The sequence below is a fragment of the Haliotis rubra genome, unplaced genomic scaffold, assembly GCF_003918875.1.
Source record: "Haliotis rubra isolate DU_JTF1 unplaced genomic scaffold, ASM391887v1 Scf83, whole genome shotgun sequence".
Taxonomy (NCBI): domain Eukaryota; kingdom Metazoa; phylum Mollusca; class Gastropoda; order Lepetellida; family Haliotidae; genus Haliotis; species Haliotis rubra.
The window spans coordinates 446,409-467,645 of NW_025767557.1; the positions used below are offsets into that span (position 1 = coordinate 446,409).

Below are 21,237 nucleotides of genomic sequence, written 5' to 3' on the forward strand. Positions count from 1 at the left end.
AGGCATTATAGTTTCATGCTCATGGGGTAGTGTATTATGAAGTAAGACCATAAAAGATGGCAATGGTTCCAGTGCACATGTATATTTCATGCAACCATTTCTCATGATACGTGACAAACGTTGTTGGCATATCAACGTGAAGTGTATGCATATTTTTCTTTCACGAGAGACTTACTTTTAACGCCGCATTATTCAAGTTACATCCCGTCGTGTCAGCCTAATCGCGTCAAGTCCTTTATTCAGTATGTAGGCCACAAGGCATATATAATGTGGACATATTTGCACATATTTTTATTTCAATTCGCCGTTACATTGTTAAAGAATTTTTAAAAAGGTTAAACACTATGCATTTTTATTACATGATGCCATTCAAACATGAATATACACCACATCTGCACCATCCATTTACGAAAAATAGTCGTAAAAAATATAAATATGCACCAAAACTAAAACCACTTTAGCCCCGCCCACTCGTATGCATATTTTTATTTTTAGCGGTCTGACGTCTGTGGGTGTGACGTCATACCCGAGAGTCCGCTCAGAGTGTTGACATTTCAGTAGTGTATACGCCATGGAGTTGAAAGTGACACGAAGCGCAATATTTTGAATGAAGCGTTGTTGTGATTATGTATTGGAAACTGACAACTGCACTTCAAGTTTTGATGATTATCCAATTGCGTAAACAACACGGATTTATCGATACATTTCCTGAAAAATTCTATTTGACAAAAGGAAGGGCAAAGATTGTTGACAGTCGTCGTGCGGATTTTGTGAACCCCTTCACGCACGGTCATCTGTGTTCGTTACACTTTTCGAAGAAGTGCTATGAAAGAGACCTAACCTCTGGCGAAATATGGATACGAATAGGCAAAACTTAAACTTTATGAGGATGCTATATATCGGGCATTCCTTTCGACATTCCAAACAAACACAGAGGCCGAAATGACAACTTGGGACTGAGACCGAGAGAGTTGCATTCCGGACGCGACGTTGGTTGCAGGTGAGTTTTAAGATGTAGTTGTTTTGGAGCAACATAAACACTCCAGTAGCTAGCTATATAAAGCAATAGTTGATGAAAATGTACGTCATAATTTGCGCTCATATCCTATTTTCGATCAGAGATATATTTTCACCGCCACTGTCACTGTTACTCAGTAGGGCCAAGTCATCTATTTCCCGAGACGGGTGTGTTGTGGTGTGAGTGTGTGTGGAGGGATTAGGATGGGGGTTTGCATGGACAAATGAGAACTTGCAACATATGGGTGCGGTGGTGAGAGAGAGCACATAATTTTTAAAACAAAATTTAAAATGAGTCATATCAGATAATTATCCACCAGGGATGGTGTGTGTGTTTGTAAGGGACGTCAAATGAGGACCCCAACCGGGTTACACAGCAGCAAGTGACGGCTTCAGTTTCAACTTGCGCAATATTCAGGCCGCGGGAAATACAGTACACGATGCGTGAACGAAAGCACGGGACAAGACAGGTTAGTTTGAAGTTTTCATGTTTGATTCAGAAGTATGAAAGATGGCAGTAGATGTGGGGCTATCGCCATGCTCACATACCTTTCCAAACGAGTGCGGTCGCGTTCTGTTGCTGGTAAAAATTGTTGACGCTTTATCCTGACGATCGAAAACCGAACTATATACACTATTACACTTAGAGACAGGCATAGCCTTCGTTCACGCTGGTGCATGGACAGTACAGTCAGTATATCTTTTCCCTTGACCTATGATATATCAAGTGTTGTGTCGTGAAATATTTGTTCCGTGACTCCATGACGCTAGCCATGATTGCTTATATTGCAATAATGAATTGCCACTGGAAGAAAACTTACAGTGTAGTTACAGTGAGAGTGGAGTCTTTGAGATTTTTGCGACAGAAACTTCGTAATTTCTGAAAGAGTCTTTGTGATTTTGTCACAGTCTTTGCATTGATACGTCTTATAATAATATAAAGTGATAATTATAGCTTTAGTTTGTGGTATTCAGGGGCGGATACAGCTGGGGGGCACACAGTTGATTAACACCTGAGACACTTTTGTTAATGAGTACCTGCATGTGATAGCAGGTCACAATATCATTACCTCTCTAAATGGAACACATACAAACGGATAATACAAAGTCCCATTCAAAATGCTCAACTCACATATTCTGTACAGAAGCAATTATTTTCATAAGAAGACAATTTAGTCAATGTTCATGATGATTTTGATGATGAAAGTGATCTACACATTGTTGCAGATAGTGATGACAATCTGTCAATCATAAGCTGACTTAAAAATGTAAAGTGTTGTCTCATGTAACACAATATAATGTGAATGAACACCACAGGCCTGAGGAATAAACTAGTTTTACATCCCTGTTCAAGTGACGATTCATGGCTATTTTAATCCAATAAGTGGATTCATTAGATTTGGTTTTACTGAACTATATGTTTCCAGGATATTGAAGTAAATCTAAGGATAGAGAATACTGTACGAAGAAGGACGGTATGATAGGTTGGCCTTACACTTACAGCATTATTTATGCCAGGAGATTTTAAACCAAAGGGAACTAATTCAGCACAAGTCTATTATAAGTATATTCACGCAAAACTTGTACGCTTCATGATGGAATTGTAAGCATGGGACATTACACATATGTCACCACATCTCACTTGACCACTTACGATGTTCTAGTCAACATTGTCCTGACATGGAACAGTTGAGAGACGAAAAATGTAAGTTTTATTTTGAGTTTAAATCGCCTTGAATTATTGCTTCAATCATTCAGGTGATCTTTAGAAGCGACAGATGCATTAATAGAAATGTCCAATTGCAATTCCTGAACAAGATTTTACAAATTATGTGACATGTCCCGTCATTTCCATTTTTGTAATTGTGAATTATCTGTGGCCATGAATGAAGTTTCTGTTACATCAATTTCGTGATCACACATTTTCTGCCACATTAGACTAATTCAGTGTTTTAGATATGCTTTCTTTTTGCTGATAAAACAACACATGCTTCTTTATAGTGGAAGATAAACCCAATCAGAAGGCTCACTTTATGCTACAATAATTTATTCAATCATTTATTTATATTTTTATATAAGCAAAAGATCATGAGTCAGGATAAGAAAAAATATGTAATTTATCAAGTAAAATTGATATTTTTATACTTATCCTGGCTCCTGAGGTCAAGCCCTCCCGACCTCCCCACTGGAAACACTTCGGATTGCACAGCAGATCCATGTGCTTGGGCAGACCAATCAGGAGAGCGTGACAAGTAAGTCTGGTCACATGACTGTTTACGCGGGAAAAGGGAGGTAACTCGTGGGCGAGTGTATTTTTACGTCCGCTTCGGGAACTTCAAGGGATTCAAGTATTCCACTACCATTCGCAAGGAAAGGGTAGATAAGCAAAAGATCATGAGTCAGGATAAGTATAAAAATATCAATTTTACTTGAAAATTTACATTTTTGTGATGAATGTGAATATCTGTAGAATATCATCCACTTTTGCAATTTCTGCCATTATCAATCTGTGTTAAATCATGGTATTCAATACTATATAGGTCATAGAGATCAATAATTATTGTTTTAAATCATGAAATAAATGGAAGTAAGAAATGAGCATAAAGTGTATGCCTTGCTCACATATATCTACAATGTTTCTCAAAATACTTGAGATTATTGTCATATCTGTTTCCTTAACATTCACCCCATAAATACAGAATGAACTATTAGATTATATAGTAAATAAACTATGATATTAGCGCAATATTTTGAAGTTTGTGCTCACCTGACCAGGTTTACTTTGAAACACCGTTTGTCATGTCCATTTAGGACAAATAGTTATCATATCTTCTCTCCCTCAATGTTTTTAACAGGCTTATACTAACAGACTACTGGCAGCCTGGTCTTTGAGCACTGAATGTCAGATGAGCTTAGGTCATGACTGCATCTGGCCTCAGTATCTGTAAATATCCCAAACCCCTGGATCATTGAAACGCAATGTTCACATGGTTATTGCTGTCAGTTTTGACACCTGATTTTTCATTTTTAATGTGACCATAGAATCAGCCATATCAAAACACATTGCAACTATAACTATGCTGTTTTCTCACGAATTCTAGAAATATGTAGCTTGTAATGGAAACACATTGTACGTTAATTGACCTTTTAACTTTAATTATGCACATACCTCAAAATACATACCCAATCAGTCATCATCTTCATCATTATATTAATTGGTGCCTGTTTCATTGGAACAATGTTTTGATTGTGTCCTGTTAGTGCCCACATAAGTTTTGTGGTGATCAATTAATGAACTTTGATTATTGATCTGCATATTGTGAGCGACAACTAGCACTGCTGTCCAGTGTAGTAACAGCAGATGTGATGCTTACAAAGCATTGGCCATTTTACTCCGAAATTCATGCTCCCTCACTTAACTGGCCCAGCTTGACTCCATTATTGCAACAGGCAGTGCAAAAGAAATATATGCTTCACTGTCCAACATGAATCAGGGAATTAGATTTGAAACACTACTTATTTTCTTGTCAAATTTCATAACAGATTTTTCTGATGTAGTTTTGTGTTTAGGTCAGCTGTTGTTTGGTGATGCGTTTACTTTTATTTACTGTTTCCGAACATTTTAGTCTTCTCTGCCTCTTAATATAAACAGAACACTTCCAGTCACATAAATATCAGAGTAAATACCTCAGAACATATGGTGACTTGAACCTTTTCTCGTTTAGTGTCTATTTGTTATCCCCTCTTTCCATGATGCAGAAGCTTATGCTGTGTATTTTGTCAAATTGTGTTAATGGTTTGGCACATCTCACATTTATCCGCCTTCCAGTCAGTAAGATGTGGTGAGTATATGTTCTTGTCAAGTGTTACGAGACATCGCTCTAGTTTACTTGTTGGAGTCATTGTTATTTATTGTTGCTCATCTGGGCCCGGTTGTTCAAAACTCGGTTATCTTTTAACCAGCCGTTAAGTACATTTAACCGACTGTTACCTAATAACAGAGGGTTATCTTGTTGTTCAAAACTCTTTTAACAGGCTGTTAACGTGATGTTAAGTTAACACACCTAAGGACCGCCGCTAACTTTTTAACAGTGTGGTTAACTCGCAAATTGCGTTCACTGCTTTCATGATGCCAGTTCAGCAAAGAAAGGATAGGGTGTTTCGTGGACTGGACTTCGATATTGGAAATTATTCTGACGAAGATCTAGAGTTACATACGAAACTGTAACTATGCACATCATAGGAACTAAAATACATGTTGTACAAGTACATGATGCCTACGTTTCATTTTTTAACACTTGTAGAAAGGTTTATATATGCTTTACTACACTAAATGTGTGAATTTCTTCTGTAAATATTATTCAAACAAACACTTTCAAAGAATATAACACGTACACCCTATACCCACGTATGATATGATATTGAACAAGGCTAAATGTAGATAATTAAATTAGTTCCATGAACAAAAAATCCGAACGATTACATTATGATACTGAAAGTGTAATCGGCGGGATATGGTGATTGTGTATACTCTTATTCTACCGACCTTCACCTCAGAGAAATTACCAATACACTCCCATTTTAAGAAAGAGAAGAAGCCAGAAATGCCGATTATTACCGTTGTCGTTCTGCGTGATTATGCGTCAGTCATGGCGTCACACTGCACAGAAACGTAATTGACAGTTTCGTATAAACATATCACATTCCCGTATTGTATCTATTTTTAACTCCTATTTCTTGCTACTATGCTCTTTCCATGCAAATGGGTGTCTGAAAATTTGAGAAAATGCTACACAGTGTAAAGTCTGAAATTTTCTTTGTTTACATTTCAAACAGGTGTTGTCTTTCGAGCACAGCATTTGTTTCCACCCCCAATATCTTTCGTTTCACTTTATCTAGACACTGAAGTGAGAGGAGAAGGAAAAATGGAATCGAGTACCCGCATGTACGTACCCGAATCGGAATCGTGTACCCGGAAATGTAAGAAATACATTCGGGTCAACTTTCTGAATATTCAATCACGATTTGACAGAGATTATTATAGAAAACTTGAACAGTTGGTAATAAGACATTAAAACTGACCGCAGGCTATTTAATTTACGTCTGTTTAACCAATATAGAGAGTAACACCATTACTCACATTTCTCGTTATAACAACGAACGTTTCGTTCCTGCTGCTACTGTAACTTAACTACTCACTGCTCATGCACAGATAAATTACAGTCATTAAAACTATGCTCCTTTAATCGGACAATACCAATGATGTAAAAACACGTGAATTTCCGGGTTAGAATATTGATCTTCAAGAACCCATGCTTGTCGTAAGAGGCGACTAACGTGATCGGGTGGTCAGACTCGCTGACTTGGTTGACATATGTCATCGGTTCCCAATTGCGCACATCGATGCTCATGTTGTTGATCGATGGATTGTCTGGTCCAGACTCGATTATTTACAGACCGCCGCCATATAGCTGGAATATTGCGGCGTGAAACTAAATTCACTCACTCACTCAATGATGTAAATGTGTGTTACGTCAAAAATGAAAAAGACAAGCTATTGTCTGCCCTTGTCATTACAGAGCTCTCTCCCTTTCCGGATACTCGATTCCTAGAAATAGGCCCTAGGACTCGATTCCAGCTATACCCGACTCGGATTCGAGTACCCGAGTACCCGTCCCAGCCTTAGAATTCAGTGATTCATTTGTCGCCGCTGAATATGAAGTATAAGTGATGTAATTGGCGTTTCAATACCGGCCTTCGCGAAACGTGATTTTGTAAACACTATCAATAAAATGGGCGCAAAGTGCACTGGGGCGTTCGTGTGAGTGAATTTATGAAAACATCTGAACACGATTCCAGGTTTTTCGGCAACGTTTCAGAATATTTAGTGATTTTATGAAAAACTGATATCATTGTTAATTAATATGCTATTTTTGAAAGTCTATACTCCAAGTAATTATCCGATTTTGTTTGAATATGTCCGTCTGGCATCCCTTCCCATAGATGGATTTTAATTATATTTTTACTAATCATTTCAGCAATAGGCGCTAATTTTTTTTCATTCTTCGAATGTTTTAATTGAAGCAAATCATCTTTTAAAAATGCTATATAAATTGACGAAAACTTAGTTAGCATAAACATTGCTCTCGCAACTGATGTGTAGCAAAATAAACAAAACATTATTATGTATCTATTTCTGTTGTGATATGCGGGCCTACTTCGTAGTCACTTTGATTGAATGTTATATTTGAATATCCAAACCTTTTTGTCACAGCGAACACAACACTATCACTTGTCATATTACACGATAATATTTTGGATTTTTTAACTTATTTTATAACAATATCTTAATGCTAATGTTATACACTGATGGGGTCATATAAGGAATACAATGACACAATAGTATTTCTCTGCCGAATCGTTGAAGCGTTCTATAATGCACTTATGAAATATAATACATGGTTTCCGTCCTTGAAGACATTGAAAAGAACTATCTATGCATTAAATGGAGGTTCACCTTATTAATGATGATCGAGGAAATTATGTTCATCTACTACAGCATTCTATAATACACTTATGAAATATAATACATGTTTTCCGACCGTGAAGTCATAAAAAAGAATTATGCATTTTCTGCAGTCACTTGTGAATTGAAAACTAAATGAAGGTTCATCTGATTAATGAGTATCGAGGAAATTATGTTCATCTATAAATTAGACGCAGCTTCATGTTTTTCAAGACATCTTTTCGGAATATGCGTCTGTGATAATGACGATATTGCACAGTATTATTCATGAGATTCCTGTCAACAGTAAGGTCGGATAATAGATTTATTTTATTCAGCAGTGTTGGCCCTGAGGCCTATAGTACACTTACAGTTTGATTACTTGCACGTGGGGCTAGTAACATATTAAGTTTCTATTGGCATTGAATGCATATTTCAGATAAAAGCTAAGGGTATTATTGTCACAACATCTATATTGTTTGATGTTAAAAGATTTGGCAATGTGTGTTCATACATTACAATTTTTGACCGACTTGGCAAATAATAAATAAATGATATTGAAAGCATCTTCACGACTTGGCCATACAGTCATGATAATTTAAGGAGTGAAAAGTGAGCGATAGGCCTTGCGGGAATTCAAAGATTCATTAAGACTGTAGCCGTCCAAGCGTAACTCTGTGTATAATATTTATACATTTTCTAGCCACGGACAACATGCTTCTTATATTAATATTATTTTCATGGATTCATCATTTTTATCTATAGCTGTGCTATTAAAATGTCTTTTCTGTTTTTGGAATCGAAGAAAGTCCCACATAGAGCTGGGATCATATATCTTTCAAATATAAATTATGCAAACGGCTGGAACCTTGTGTTCCAATACAAAACGTTCGTAGCGCTACGACATTCGCATGCCTATGATAAACTATAGAGTTGGCCTCAACCATTGACTGGATTACATTCTCCTCGTCAGCAGAGAAATTTCGACTTCTCTTTTTCCTTGGGGTGCAGGCGACATTTTGCGTTTCCATTTTTGGTAAACAGGAAGTAAACAGAAAACGGAATTATGGGATAAATGGAAGCTAACCAGTGACGTTAACCACACTGTTAAACTTTGACGGCGACGTTAGCTAACGGCATGACTAACCATGTTTTGAACAACGCATATTTAACGTTCGGTTACCTAACGGCCGGTTAAGGATTTAACCGGCCGTTAGGAGTTAACAGGCGGTTAAGATAACCGAGTATTGAACAGCCCGGCCCTGGTCATTAGACAAAAGGCGAATGGTGTTTCTGATAACATTACTCTTCAAGAAAATGTTCGGTTAGCAAATTGGGTTTATTTTTTTAAAGTTATTGACAGAAACTTGAAATATTCAAATGATTCTACCAAGTTAATGGGGAGCAAATGCACTAGGTCACATCTTTTGACTTGGGGCATGTCATTACTCTTTGATAATGTGAATCACAGGCCAAATGCACTGCCAGCTAAGGATACAGTTCATTTGTCTAAATGATGCAGAAACATAATTGTACTGTTTCACAAGCCCTTGTTCCCTGTTTAAAAATTTTGACAGCCAGTCAGTTATGTCTTTTCAACTTGTTTAGGTTGAGGAAAAGTTATTTCCACTGTCATTCAAAAAGCTTTAATTGATACTATCTTCTTTTCTTTATTTATAGGGGCGGTGGGGTAGCCTAATGGTTAAAGCGTTGACTCGTCACGCCGAAGACCCGGGTTCGAATCCCCACATGGGCACAATGTGTGAAGCCCATTTCTGGTGTCCCCCGCCGTGATGTTGCTGGAATATTGCTAAAAGCGGCGTAAAACCAAACTCAGTCAGTCAGTCAGTTCTTTATTTATAGATGTTTGCCATGAAAACAAAAGAGTTTTACTAACGCTTATTAAACCAAACAAGATTCACAATATCAAATTCACATGCATTTTATGCATGGCGCTGCTAAAGAAAAGCAGGGCTCAATTTAGGAGTTGTTAACCTACTTGCACCAGGTGCAACCTAAGATAAAAACCTAGTTGCACCAGCCAAATTCCAATTGCACTGCTTTCATTGCAATATGTAATGAAAGAAATATGCTATTGAATTATTCAAAGTTTAGAAGAAAAATGAGCTTACAAAATTATGCATATAATGTTAGATTTATTGTTAATATATTTCTAAAAAATTGACTTGCACCTGGTGCAAGTTAGACAAATAACTAGCTTGCACTTTGTAATATTGGGAAGCACCAGTGCAAGTAACAAAGCACTAAATCGATCCCTGAAAAGTCAGCTCATAGATGATGGAAACTGAACCTGTTCCATATCAATTCATTTTGTAAACCATTAGCTAACAAAATAATGAAGTATTCTCTATACATGTATAGATATAATACATTCAGATGCTTCACATTTTTCTTCAGGTGAAAACAGACCAGGCCCAATCATCCTCTTAACAGGAATTCATGACGATCATGTTAAGGTACGCTCAGTTTGTCAGTGTGTTTGATATAATGCCACTTTGAATGTTATTTGAGCTAGTTGGGAGGAAAATGGATTATGTTTACATTTCTTTTGTAAACCATAGGCACAGTTTTATTGCTGGTAAACCAAGATTCATAATCAATGTTTTTCTGGGCTTTCACCCCTTTTTCAATGGATTCTAGCCTATCAAAGATAATGCACAGTGAATGGTTTTGTCTAAGACAGCATTTTTGAAAAATCAATCTCTCAATAAATTTCTGTTTGGTATCTGGTAACTGAGATATTTGCGCATCTTCTGAAGTTATGAGATGGGCGTTCATCTGTTCTGAGGTGTATGTATAGTACATGCACGTTTATGGGCTTTGAACTCTGGAATAGCTATGTTGCGTCCTTAGTTGGAAGTGGATACATCAAGTCCTCACTTGGAAGGAATTGTATGACAAATGAGCTTGAGTGTGTATCAAGTCCTCAGTTGCCTGTGTGTATTCACACCCATCACTTGATTGGAAATGCAAAGTCCCTTACATGTCGAGTGGAGATCCTATGCTATTTTGGGAGTTGAATAGTCAAAGCATGGACCCATGTTTATTCCCAAATTATCACGTATTGCCTGGTATGACACAGAAAAACGGGGAAATCCCGACTGGCTGTAAATCGGCTGAATTTAGATACTATTACGACCATACAATACAACCGAATACCTGTATTGGAGCTCACGAATATTCAGGAATCATCAGGCATGTACTAGCATTACACAAGGAAACAGGACCATATCGACTGGCAATAAATCAGCTTTTATAGATAATATTGGGCGAGATAAACACAGCCGTCGAATACCAGATTCGGAGCACATACATATTCAGAAATCGTCGGGCATACCTTAGCATTACACACGAGAACGGAAATATTCCTATTGGATCGATATGAGGTGTGTTCAGATGGGATTTAGGCTTTGAAACACTGTCAAAGAAACCCTCTTGTTTGACAAGAACACGGTAATAATCCCGACTTCTTCCAAGTGGGTCCTTCTCCAGATGAAAATCTATCTACAAATATGAACACAGGCTGTGTCGGAACCTTTTTATCTGATGGACATGTCTTTAACCCGGTTTACGTGCCAGAAGACCTTATTTTGGCACTGTGCTTCGACAACAACATCGTCGACATCGAGTTCATTGGTGCACCAACGTTCAGGCCTGGAACCTACCGAATTGGCGTAGAATCTGGTTCAGTGCTAAATCACGATTTCTATTGGAACGACGCGATGGAAGAATGCGGGTGTACAGACGTCGACGTGAACGTTTCGCCGACGCTTGCGTTCCCCAGGTGGACAGATTCGGCCTAGGAAGTGTTTTGATGTGGTGGGCGATCACCTGCCGTAGGAGAAGTGATTTGGTGATGATCCAGGGCAACCTGACAGCTCAACGGTACTGTGACGAAATCCTACGCCCACACCTACTTCCATTCATTGATCGCCAGAGGGAGTTGTTTCAACAGGATAATGCCAGGCCCCACACAGCACGTCACACTACAGACTTCCTCCAGAACCACAACATCAATCTGCTCCCCGTGGCCCCTCAAGATCACCGGACTTAAACCCGATCGATATTATATCTTTCTTTGGGGATTATCAGCTGTTAAGGAGGTTACAGGTCTTTATCATTTTACATTTTATGTATATTTTGCAGATTTATATGACTAAGTATCACGACATATAACCGATGCTTTACACGTGTATGGAAATTGAAACTGTGATAAAACTGATGTTTGATACACCATATCAGAGACGATACACCGAAAACATACACTAACGAATTTAAGGTACATCTCTACAATACAGTTGTGAGATTGAACTGATCAACTTCCGTAACGGTACGTATTTCATAGAAAAGATTATCACCATACTAAAACCTTTACGGATAAATTTAGTAGAAGACGCATTTTATGAAATAAAGCTGAAAGTTCCTTAATAGCCTTCATAAAATCATGAACCTCGAACGTAACTATTTCAGTGTTTACCTTCCCATACCGATGTATACCAGAAGACAGGCTTAACACATTGATCGAACATTGCCGTTATCATGACTCCAAATTTTACCGTGACCGCGGAAAAATGAATTCAGTATCTAATCAGTTTTCCATGAACATGTGATAGGCAAGTGACTTGCATACCAGTCTGCAGTAGGTCTATTCAAAACATAGTCGGGATCGGGATCGTCCCACGGCTGTATGTTGTCAACTGGTGGAATCGTCGTCAATATTCCTGTCGGTCTTGCCGCCAGAAATACTTTTAAATTGAAAAGGTTGTATGTATGTGATATTATCTGTATCTAGTATGCCATCCAAATCCAGGTTTGACTTCGTGGATTGATTTATTTGCTAAACTAGAAGCAGACCTCTGTACGCGAACAGGCTCGGTACCACTGCATTTTCCGTGTGTTGATGTAGTGACTCTCGGGTATGACGTCGCGCGACCATGACCATCTACCTCATTATCTTGCGTAATCGCGAAATGCTTTCGAGGGAGGTGCGTTTTAGATTCCTAATACAAGCTGAATAATGAAATATTACCGTTTTTAACTGTATTTTGTGAATATTATATATACCCCAGGGGTTCATTAAGAATGAAAATAAACAATGTGAAGTGACCTTTTTAAAAATCCTTTAACATATTTGTAAACTGTGTTCTCTTCTTGTATACATGTGCGTGCCAAAAGTATTTACATGAATTACATGAATTGTTTGAGTGAGTGAGTGAGTTTAGTTTTACGCCTCACTCAGCAATATACTGAGAATAATGCTGTAAATAATCGAGTCCGGACAAGACAATCCAGTGATCAACAGCATGAGCATCGTTCAGCGCAATTGGGAACCGATGACACGTATCAACCAAGTCAGCGAGCCTGACCACCCGATCCCGTTAGTCGCCTCTTACGACAAGCATGGGTTACTGAAGGTTAATTCTAACCCGGACCTTCACGGGTGAATTGTTTGCACATGAAAGGTATTTGAACGTAGATGGATTTGGATTATGGTAAATATTCCAATCTTAAATTGTTATAAAACGATTACTATGGGAGGAATTAAGCATGTCGAATGAAGTGAAGCAGGTTTCAGTCATTTTCACTTTGATGAAACCATATCGACTGTTTATGTGCTTAACAAACAATAGAGGCTAACCGAAATTCAATCCCACAATCAAATGTGTCTGACGTGCACAAGCAACGCATAGCTAATTGCGGCGCCATAAACAAATGGATACCAGAGTCCCTTTGAGTTTAATCGGAATAACCAGGATCCGATGCTGTTGTTCCCGGTCGTGAACAAATAAAACACTGTATGTGACCCAGATGTTTCCAACTTTCACCTCACAGAGCACTCTATCCAACGAGCCAGGTACCATTGATTTAAACAAGGCATGCCTGTACATTACTTTTACTGTTATTTGCTATCCGCTTTATTCATTCAACCTTCCATCTATTAGATCGTTACAGCGGTAGAAAGCACTATCCGTTCCTCAGAGAATCGGAAAGAAGACAAGAGGCTTTTACTACACGTCCGGGTCGTCAGAGTCTATCAACTAAAGAACTTTGACCGTTCGATAATAAACATTGTTGTCCGTGTATAAATGTATATGTGTCGCCAGAATCACCAGAATCGGTATTTGTATCGAACGTGTGGGATGTCGCCATGCTTTCATGTTCTGAAGTGTGTACGGGGATCTCAAACATTAAAAGCAACTGAATTGTATCAAGGACGTGTGGTCTGAAATAGGAACGTGAGTGGGACACGTGGGGGACATGTACATTAAAACAAAACAATTTCGACTGTGTATTGAAATTAATGTTTTAGGTGCACGATTGCCTTACCCTTGCATGTGTTTAAGACTAATGCCACCGGTGTGGCAGGATACGCTCATCTTTGTCTCGAATATCTGGTTCATCGCCTTTCGATAATTATTCATAAATACATGCTTATGATATCATCATCATCATACTAACATTTGAAAAGCGCCAATATCCATCTCAGCGGCTCACATGCGCTTTGTTCTTTTTCCTCGATCATTGGATGTCAATCTTAACGGCACATCGTATATTTTCAATATCAACTCCCTGAGGATCATACAACTATAGCCATAAATGTACAATGAGCTAAAGTAGAGCCATAGCTCTGAGCCTCCTTGCAATTGTTTGTGACAGATGCTACCGGTGAAGCAGGATACGCTCACCTTTTTCACGAACAGCTGGTACATCACTTCATGACTGTTATCATCATGATCATGAAACGATTTACGTATGGATATGGAAAGGGTCACGTCCGGGTTTTTTTTATTATTATGATCTTGAACATTTTGTGTCGCTATTATTTCGAATAAACAATGTGAACACTTTTTCTTCTAATAGGGAATAGTTTCAATATAAGTTGACAAGATATTGCGGACATTTTTTGTGATCCAAATGTATTCCGTGATATGGGGAATACAACAATAGCATTAATATCTTCATTTACTAAAACATACCATACCGCAGACAACCAGGAATGGTTGTATAACCCCTCACGTCTCTCACACTACGCATAGACTCGCTCCGCGTTCAACTCACAAAACGTGTGAGGATGCAGCTGTGGTACGGGCTAAAACCCTGTATAAAATGCTGTTCCATAGCATTCAGTTCATTTCCCTTGATAGAGAACATTTAGTACAACCAGCGCTGAAAACATTTGGGAAATGGGGATTGGTTGGCCACAGACTTGACAACATAAAGACAACGTAGGGTATGGCAATAACACATTAGCCATATTTTACACAGAAATAAAGCACCACAGACAGACAGGACCGGACAAGCCATTTAATAAATGAGACATATGAAATCCTGTCCGTCCATAGGAAATATCTTCTTTAAGCAGAGTCAGTCAGTCAGTAATTCTGACTTCTGACACCATCAAATAGTAATGACACCAGGTGTTCGCGAAAAAGTGGGCGTGCCCTGCCCCACCGGTGACATCCGGTATAAACACACGCAACGTCTGGTCAATGTTTCATTTGAAAAGACACACGGAATCGTATGGACAAGTCAGAATAGGAATTACATCGGATATCATTTTTGTCACTGATTTGGAATTCCTCCACATTGTTACTACAGTGTGTGTTTTTTTTGTAATTTGTAATATCACATTGATTAGGTGATAGTCACAATGTTTGAGTGTGGGTTTTGGCTCGCATCTCGTATCATATATGTTCAAATGGCAATCGTATTTTTAGCGGTACGCCTTTTGAGATAGCGCTTCAGAGTTGCCTCCCTTGGCAATCTTGTTTGTTTACGGCTTTCGTCATGCCGTGGAGTTTTCTATCGATTTCGACGGATATCTATAAAGTTCTGAATGGATAATGATACAGCCTAGCTATGCTAGAATGCCTAGAACTGTTGAAGAGCTATATAAAGGCTTGTTGTTGTGTTGTGCGACACGGACTTTATTGCATGCCTGGATTTTTGTACATCTGTCTGCCATCGTCATCGTCTGATCAACATTCAAGACTGACCGTGCGTGCCTGACTGCTCTCATTGTAAACAACCTTCAATCAGTATATCTGCTCTCACTGTAAATGCCAAGACTCTGGTGAGTTGATATCTTATATTTGAGACCCAATATTATAGATCTCCGACTCAGTTGCATTGTTCTAGAAATCTGTATTGTCATTCATTGTAGCTTGCTCATTGTTTGCTCAATATATTATTGAATATTTTAGACGTGTCTGTGTTCTATTTTGCTGGTTCAAAGGGGACGGCAAATTATTATCCGTAACAACATGTCAACCATAAAATTTCTTGAAAGCTCTCCGGGTATGCAGACCCTTACGAGCTCGGCCGAAGAACTAACTTACCATCGTTTCGCTGACAAATGAAGTAGTAGGACTGGTTGCAGGTTTGTAAACTCCACTGGTGGGTAGAGTCCATGGCGACACAGAGCTCTTGGTTCGTCAGATCATTAGGTTGCCCAGTTGCCCAAGGCCAGGTGAATGTGTCGGCGGGCTTGATGCAGCCGTGGTTGAGGAACTGGTTGGCTGTGTCCTGGGTCTCATACAGGGCCAGCCACATCATGTTCTGGTTCATCCTACAATTTGAGAGGAGCATATCGGCTCAAATATTTCTTTCGAGAAACTATATTATGTTAATGGCACGCTTTTAGGTATCACTGGTCAGTGGTCTTTGACGTGGCGGATCTACGTGAGGTACGCTTGTGGTTGGTCCAAGTACGAAACTCGTGCGAGGCACGCTTGTGGTTGGTCCAAGTACGAAACTCGTGCGAGGCACGCTTGTGGTTGGTCTAAGTACGAAACTCGTGGAGGTAAGCTTGTGGTTGGTCTAAGTACGAAACTCGTGCGAGGTATGCTTGTGGTTGGTCTGAGTACGAAACTCGTGCGAGGTATGCTTGTGGTTGGTCTAAGTACAGAACTCATCCTGTTACGAACCTGTTTCCAGGGCCCTAACGATCTTCAGGCTAATGTTAGAAAATGGGGGTTACGGTTACCCTTACGCTAAGATCTATTTCTGCCAGCGGAGTCAGAACCGTAAACGTTCATGTTGATGTCATATTAATGTCTACGAGTCTCTACTTTTACCTAACAATCGACGGGTGGCATGGATGCCTCAATCGTCTAAGGCATCGCAATTAGCTTGAAGAGTTGCGCCCCTTGGATACACCAGACACCGATGATTGTGGGCCCCATGTTCGCCCAGTTTCTGTATCTTGGTTAGTCACCAACATAAAACCCCTGGGTCCTGCATCACTGTGCCCTCTCCCATTGAACGGGAATGCCATTAAAAGCGACATTTTACCCAATTCACACAATGTATGGGTTCGAATCCCTATTTGCCCAGTGTACGGTCCTTGGTTTGACACCACCATGGGTTTCGTACTCCCGTGAGACCTGCATCATTGTTGCCTCACACATTAGGCTGAACGGGAATGCTATAAATAGCGGAATTAAAACCCTATCGCACAATATAATAGACCGATATAGCGTGTTAAATCTATATACCAAAGATAGTCCATACACAATCAGTTATTGATCATTCCTGAAGAACCCCTTCGCATGACCGCGATTTAGATTATAATATTGACCAGGTCCCTTAAGAAGGTATGCGATATATTTCTTACATACACTAAACGCCAAAAGAAGGGTTACCTCCTACCTTTATGAATTACTTAAAACTGTCAAAGATATGTTAGAAGGTATTAGTTTACAAGGAAGCTTAACAACACATCTCTATGTATATCACGAAAAACAATTCTCAAATGCATTCATATTTAGGTGAAATGCATAATTTTCAGAAGAGTTAAATTGTCACCAAAAACAGTGATTCAGATGTCCAAAAGAAAGGCTGAAATAACATTCTGCTTTGAGACAAAGATAAACCATTTAAATTCACCATTTTTCAACTATTAAAAAACGAAACAACTGTTGTAGAGTGTTTAAAATTTTGTAAAAGAATCATTCCTATGATTTCAGTCTTTCAAAACATTTTCTGCTGATTTGCATTAGTGAAAACAAGTAAAACGTGTCTTTGATATTGTTAAAAAATGTTTAGGAACATCTAAAATTATCTTTGTTCACATTTCTGCTTGCAAAGTTACATTTTTCCATTTTCTGTTTACACATAGCAATATCAATCGCCAAACCGCAGCAATATTTATGCAGTATTTGCCTCCATTGCACATGTAGAATGATTCTATAGGGTATGAAGACAGGCAAGAATACATGATGTGATACACAAGTACGAGAAATATGCCACGATTAAGAGTTGAAGAGAGAGAGAGAGAAAGAGCTATTGAGATGGTGCAGATGGGGTCGACATACAATGCTGCTGCCAACGCCCTCGGATGCCACCGTATCACAGTTATAAGACTTATTCTGGGCTTCAGACAGACCCAGAAGTGGACGTCCGGGCATCACAACGCTAGCTGAAGAAAGTACATCCGTCACTAAGAAAGGAATGTATGTAACTGGGTGGTCAGTGTGTTCTCGTATCCTGACGTTGCTGACGGTTTTGCCCATCACCATGTGCCTCAGTGGCATCTGTATATAACAGTAGGCCGAAGCCACGTTGTACAAATATGACGATTGAGTTTTGTCAGTACATGGTACATACACCTGGCCACATCTGTAGGACCGGGAAGTATCTGTTGACATTAGTTCAAGAATGTGTTCACTGATGGATAGGAGGTACATTTAGATAGGATATGCCTCCTTATGCCTTCATAGTTAGGGTGAAATGGGGTTTAACGCCGCACTTAAGAATATTTCACTCATATGACGACGTGCATGCACATGTATGTGTGGCTGCTTGTACTAGCCCAGACTTAAGCTAGTTTTATAGTGCTAGCCCACTGAGATACCATGCCGTAGTTAAGCATGAATACCCCACTCAGACACATTATACTGACTCCGAGCCGACCAGCACTTATTGTACCCATACATGCCGAGTGCCAGACAGGGACCAACAAGTACCTTTTTTTAACGTCTTTTGGTACGACGCGGCCGGGGATCGAACCCGCGATCTTCCACTCTCCAGGCGGACGCTAGCCCTTCATAATGTGTACAAATGAGTGAGTGAGTGAGTAAGTGAGTATGTCTTTACGTCAGTCACTTTAAGTTATATTCCAGCAACATCACGGCGGGGGACACCAGGAATGGGTTTCACACATTGTACCCATGTGGGGAATCGAACCCGGGCCTTCGGCGTGACGGGCGAACGCGTTAACGCATAGACTACCCCACCACCCCTGTGCAAATGAGGATTTTATAATCGTCTTCAATATCAGTACTGTCTCACATTCTGTAGATCTGCTTCTCAGTAGCATGAATTTTTTTTTTATCATAATAACCTCATCGAAACTGAGATGATGATATTCTAAATTCCCTTAAACTTTCACCAGTCACATACTTTTCATATGTAAAAATGTGTTTGAACAGTGAATACGAGTATGAACATTTGCCATTTTGAATAATCTTTAGTCCGTTCTTGATTAATACAATGTTTATGTCTTTGCTGTACAATGGATAGAAAGGCTGTAACGTTCCTCGCGGAATTGTCAATCAGAGGTGGTCTTCATATAACTGAATCATTGCACAATAGATAAAACAAACTCACAGTTTACTGAAGTTTCCATTCCATTCCGTCATTCCATCGACAAACTTCAGTTCCTCAATAGTGTTCCCATTTTTCACTCGGAACAGCTCGGCGGTTTGTGCTTCACATATCAGTTTGGCTTCGTTCCACGTCCGAGGTGTCGTATGTAGGTAAAATACAGAGCGAACAGATGGATAGGCACTTGTCTCTAGAAGAAGGAAAACAATGAAAACGAAGTGAAGTGAAGTGAAATTGGGTTTAACGTCGTGCTTGAGAATATTTCGCTCATATGACGACGTGTATACGTGGTATGTGTATGTGCGGCTGCTTGTACTAGCCCAGACTTAAGCTGGTTTTATAGTGCTAGCCCACTGAGATACCATGCCGCAGTGAAGCATGACAATCCCACTCAGATACATTATACTGACTCCGAGCCGACCAGTCCTTTGTACCCATTAATGCCGAGCGCCAGGCAGGGACCAACAAGTACCGTATTTTAACGTCTTTTTGGTATGACGCGGCCGGGGATCGAACCCGCGACCTTCCGCTCTCCGGGCGGATGCTCTAACCACTACACCACGGAGGCGGTCCAATGAAAAAGAAAAGGGATTAGGATGATGTGTGGTGGCACTACTACATGCGACACGTTGGACCCTGCATCAGAAGAGCTTGGGGTTGTGGGGCAGTCTAGTGGTTAAAACGTTCGCTCGTCACGCCGAAGACCCGGGTTCGATTCCCCACATGGGTACAATGTGTGAAACCCATTTCTGGTGTCCCCCGCCGTGATATTGCTGAAATATTGCTAAAAGCGGCGTTAAAAACCAAGCTCACTCACTCAAACGGGCCTATATAAAACATCACACCCTAGCTTTCTCGATAACACTGCTCTCCGTACAATCATATGTCGAGTAGCTGAATTTGGACCTCTTGTTTACATCCATCATCTCAAAAATGAGTAGAATTTACGCGGAATGTACCTTTACACAACACAATGATAAAATACATCCACCGTACATTGTGTCACATGACCTGGCCCTTCAGACCTTGCCCTTACAAGCACGTGAGCGTACATGTACTGTTCGCTGTGTATCTTCCATAATTTTTCTTTGTGATACAATACCGTTTGACATTTCAGTTTATGGAATAAAGGAAGAACAGGTCTATTACTATCTATATATCAAAGAGATTTGTCCGCGTGTGATGAAGCTTCAGAGTAAACATAACGCCACGACCAATCGATGAATATGAGAGCTGCATGGTACGGGAGTTAAAATATTGAATGTATATTTTATTATATAATATTGAATGCACATTGCTTGCTTATAGATTCTTAGGCAAATATATATGAACCAAATTAGCTTGAATCTGTTACTGTACATCAATGTTCATCATAAAGACATTGCATTGGAAATCAATCGAATTCCCATTCTAATTATTCGGCTACTGGCATGTAACACCGGTGGAGTCTACTAATGCCTACTGTGAATAATGCCTACAGCGTTAAATAAACAACTTTACGCACCAGTGCTGCTGATTGCACCTGCCTTCAACCTTTCAATAAAGTGGCATGGTCCTATTTCAAAGTGCACTAATGCCTACAGTATATAGAAAACAGTAACTTTCTATGTTGAGAGACATTTTATTTGGTCATTCATATACATATGTACATTCATATACATATCTTTCACATTGTTGTCATATTTTTCTTAATTTTCTTAAACTTTATTCATATCTTTCACATAGTAGTTTGTTTTGAGATAAATAAATTTACATAAATAAACATAATCATTTATTTGGATTAAAATGTAATTAAAACTTAATTTGATTCATGATTATATATACATATATACATAGCGCAAAGAATACTCCAGAATCAGAAGGCATTCTGGATGGCTACTTATATATCCTTCCTTTCAAAAGTTTAGACTCACTGAAAACACTCACTACATGGTATGGATATATACTCTCCAAAAAAAGAAACGCATATAGGAATTTCAACTGTATTTTATGTTTATTTTGAATCATCTTGTAGGCTTTAGGAGTCAATGAAATATAGCGAAATTGCACACTGGGAATGCAGACTTATCCGTCTTTGGCACCAACTC

At 39.2% G+C, this 21,237-nt stretch overlaps 1 protein-coding gene across 1 annotated transcript in view; it reads right to left on the minus strand.

Moving 5' to 3' along the window:
- LOC124262299 overlaps window positions 1–21,237 on the minus strand; it is a 43,916-nt gene that overhangs the window by 3,925 nt on the left and 18,754 nt on the right. The window contains exons 3-4 of the mRNA XM_046696786.1: window positions 19,154–19,340; window positions 15,883–16,112 (exon numbers count right to left, since the gene is read on the minus strand). Of these exons, the coding sequence (XP_046552742.1) occupies window positions 15,883–16,112; window positions 19,154–19,340 (417 nt within the window). The remainder of the gene's footprint in view (window positions 1–15,882; window positions 16,113–19,153; window positions 19,341–21,237) is intronic.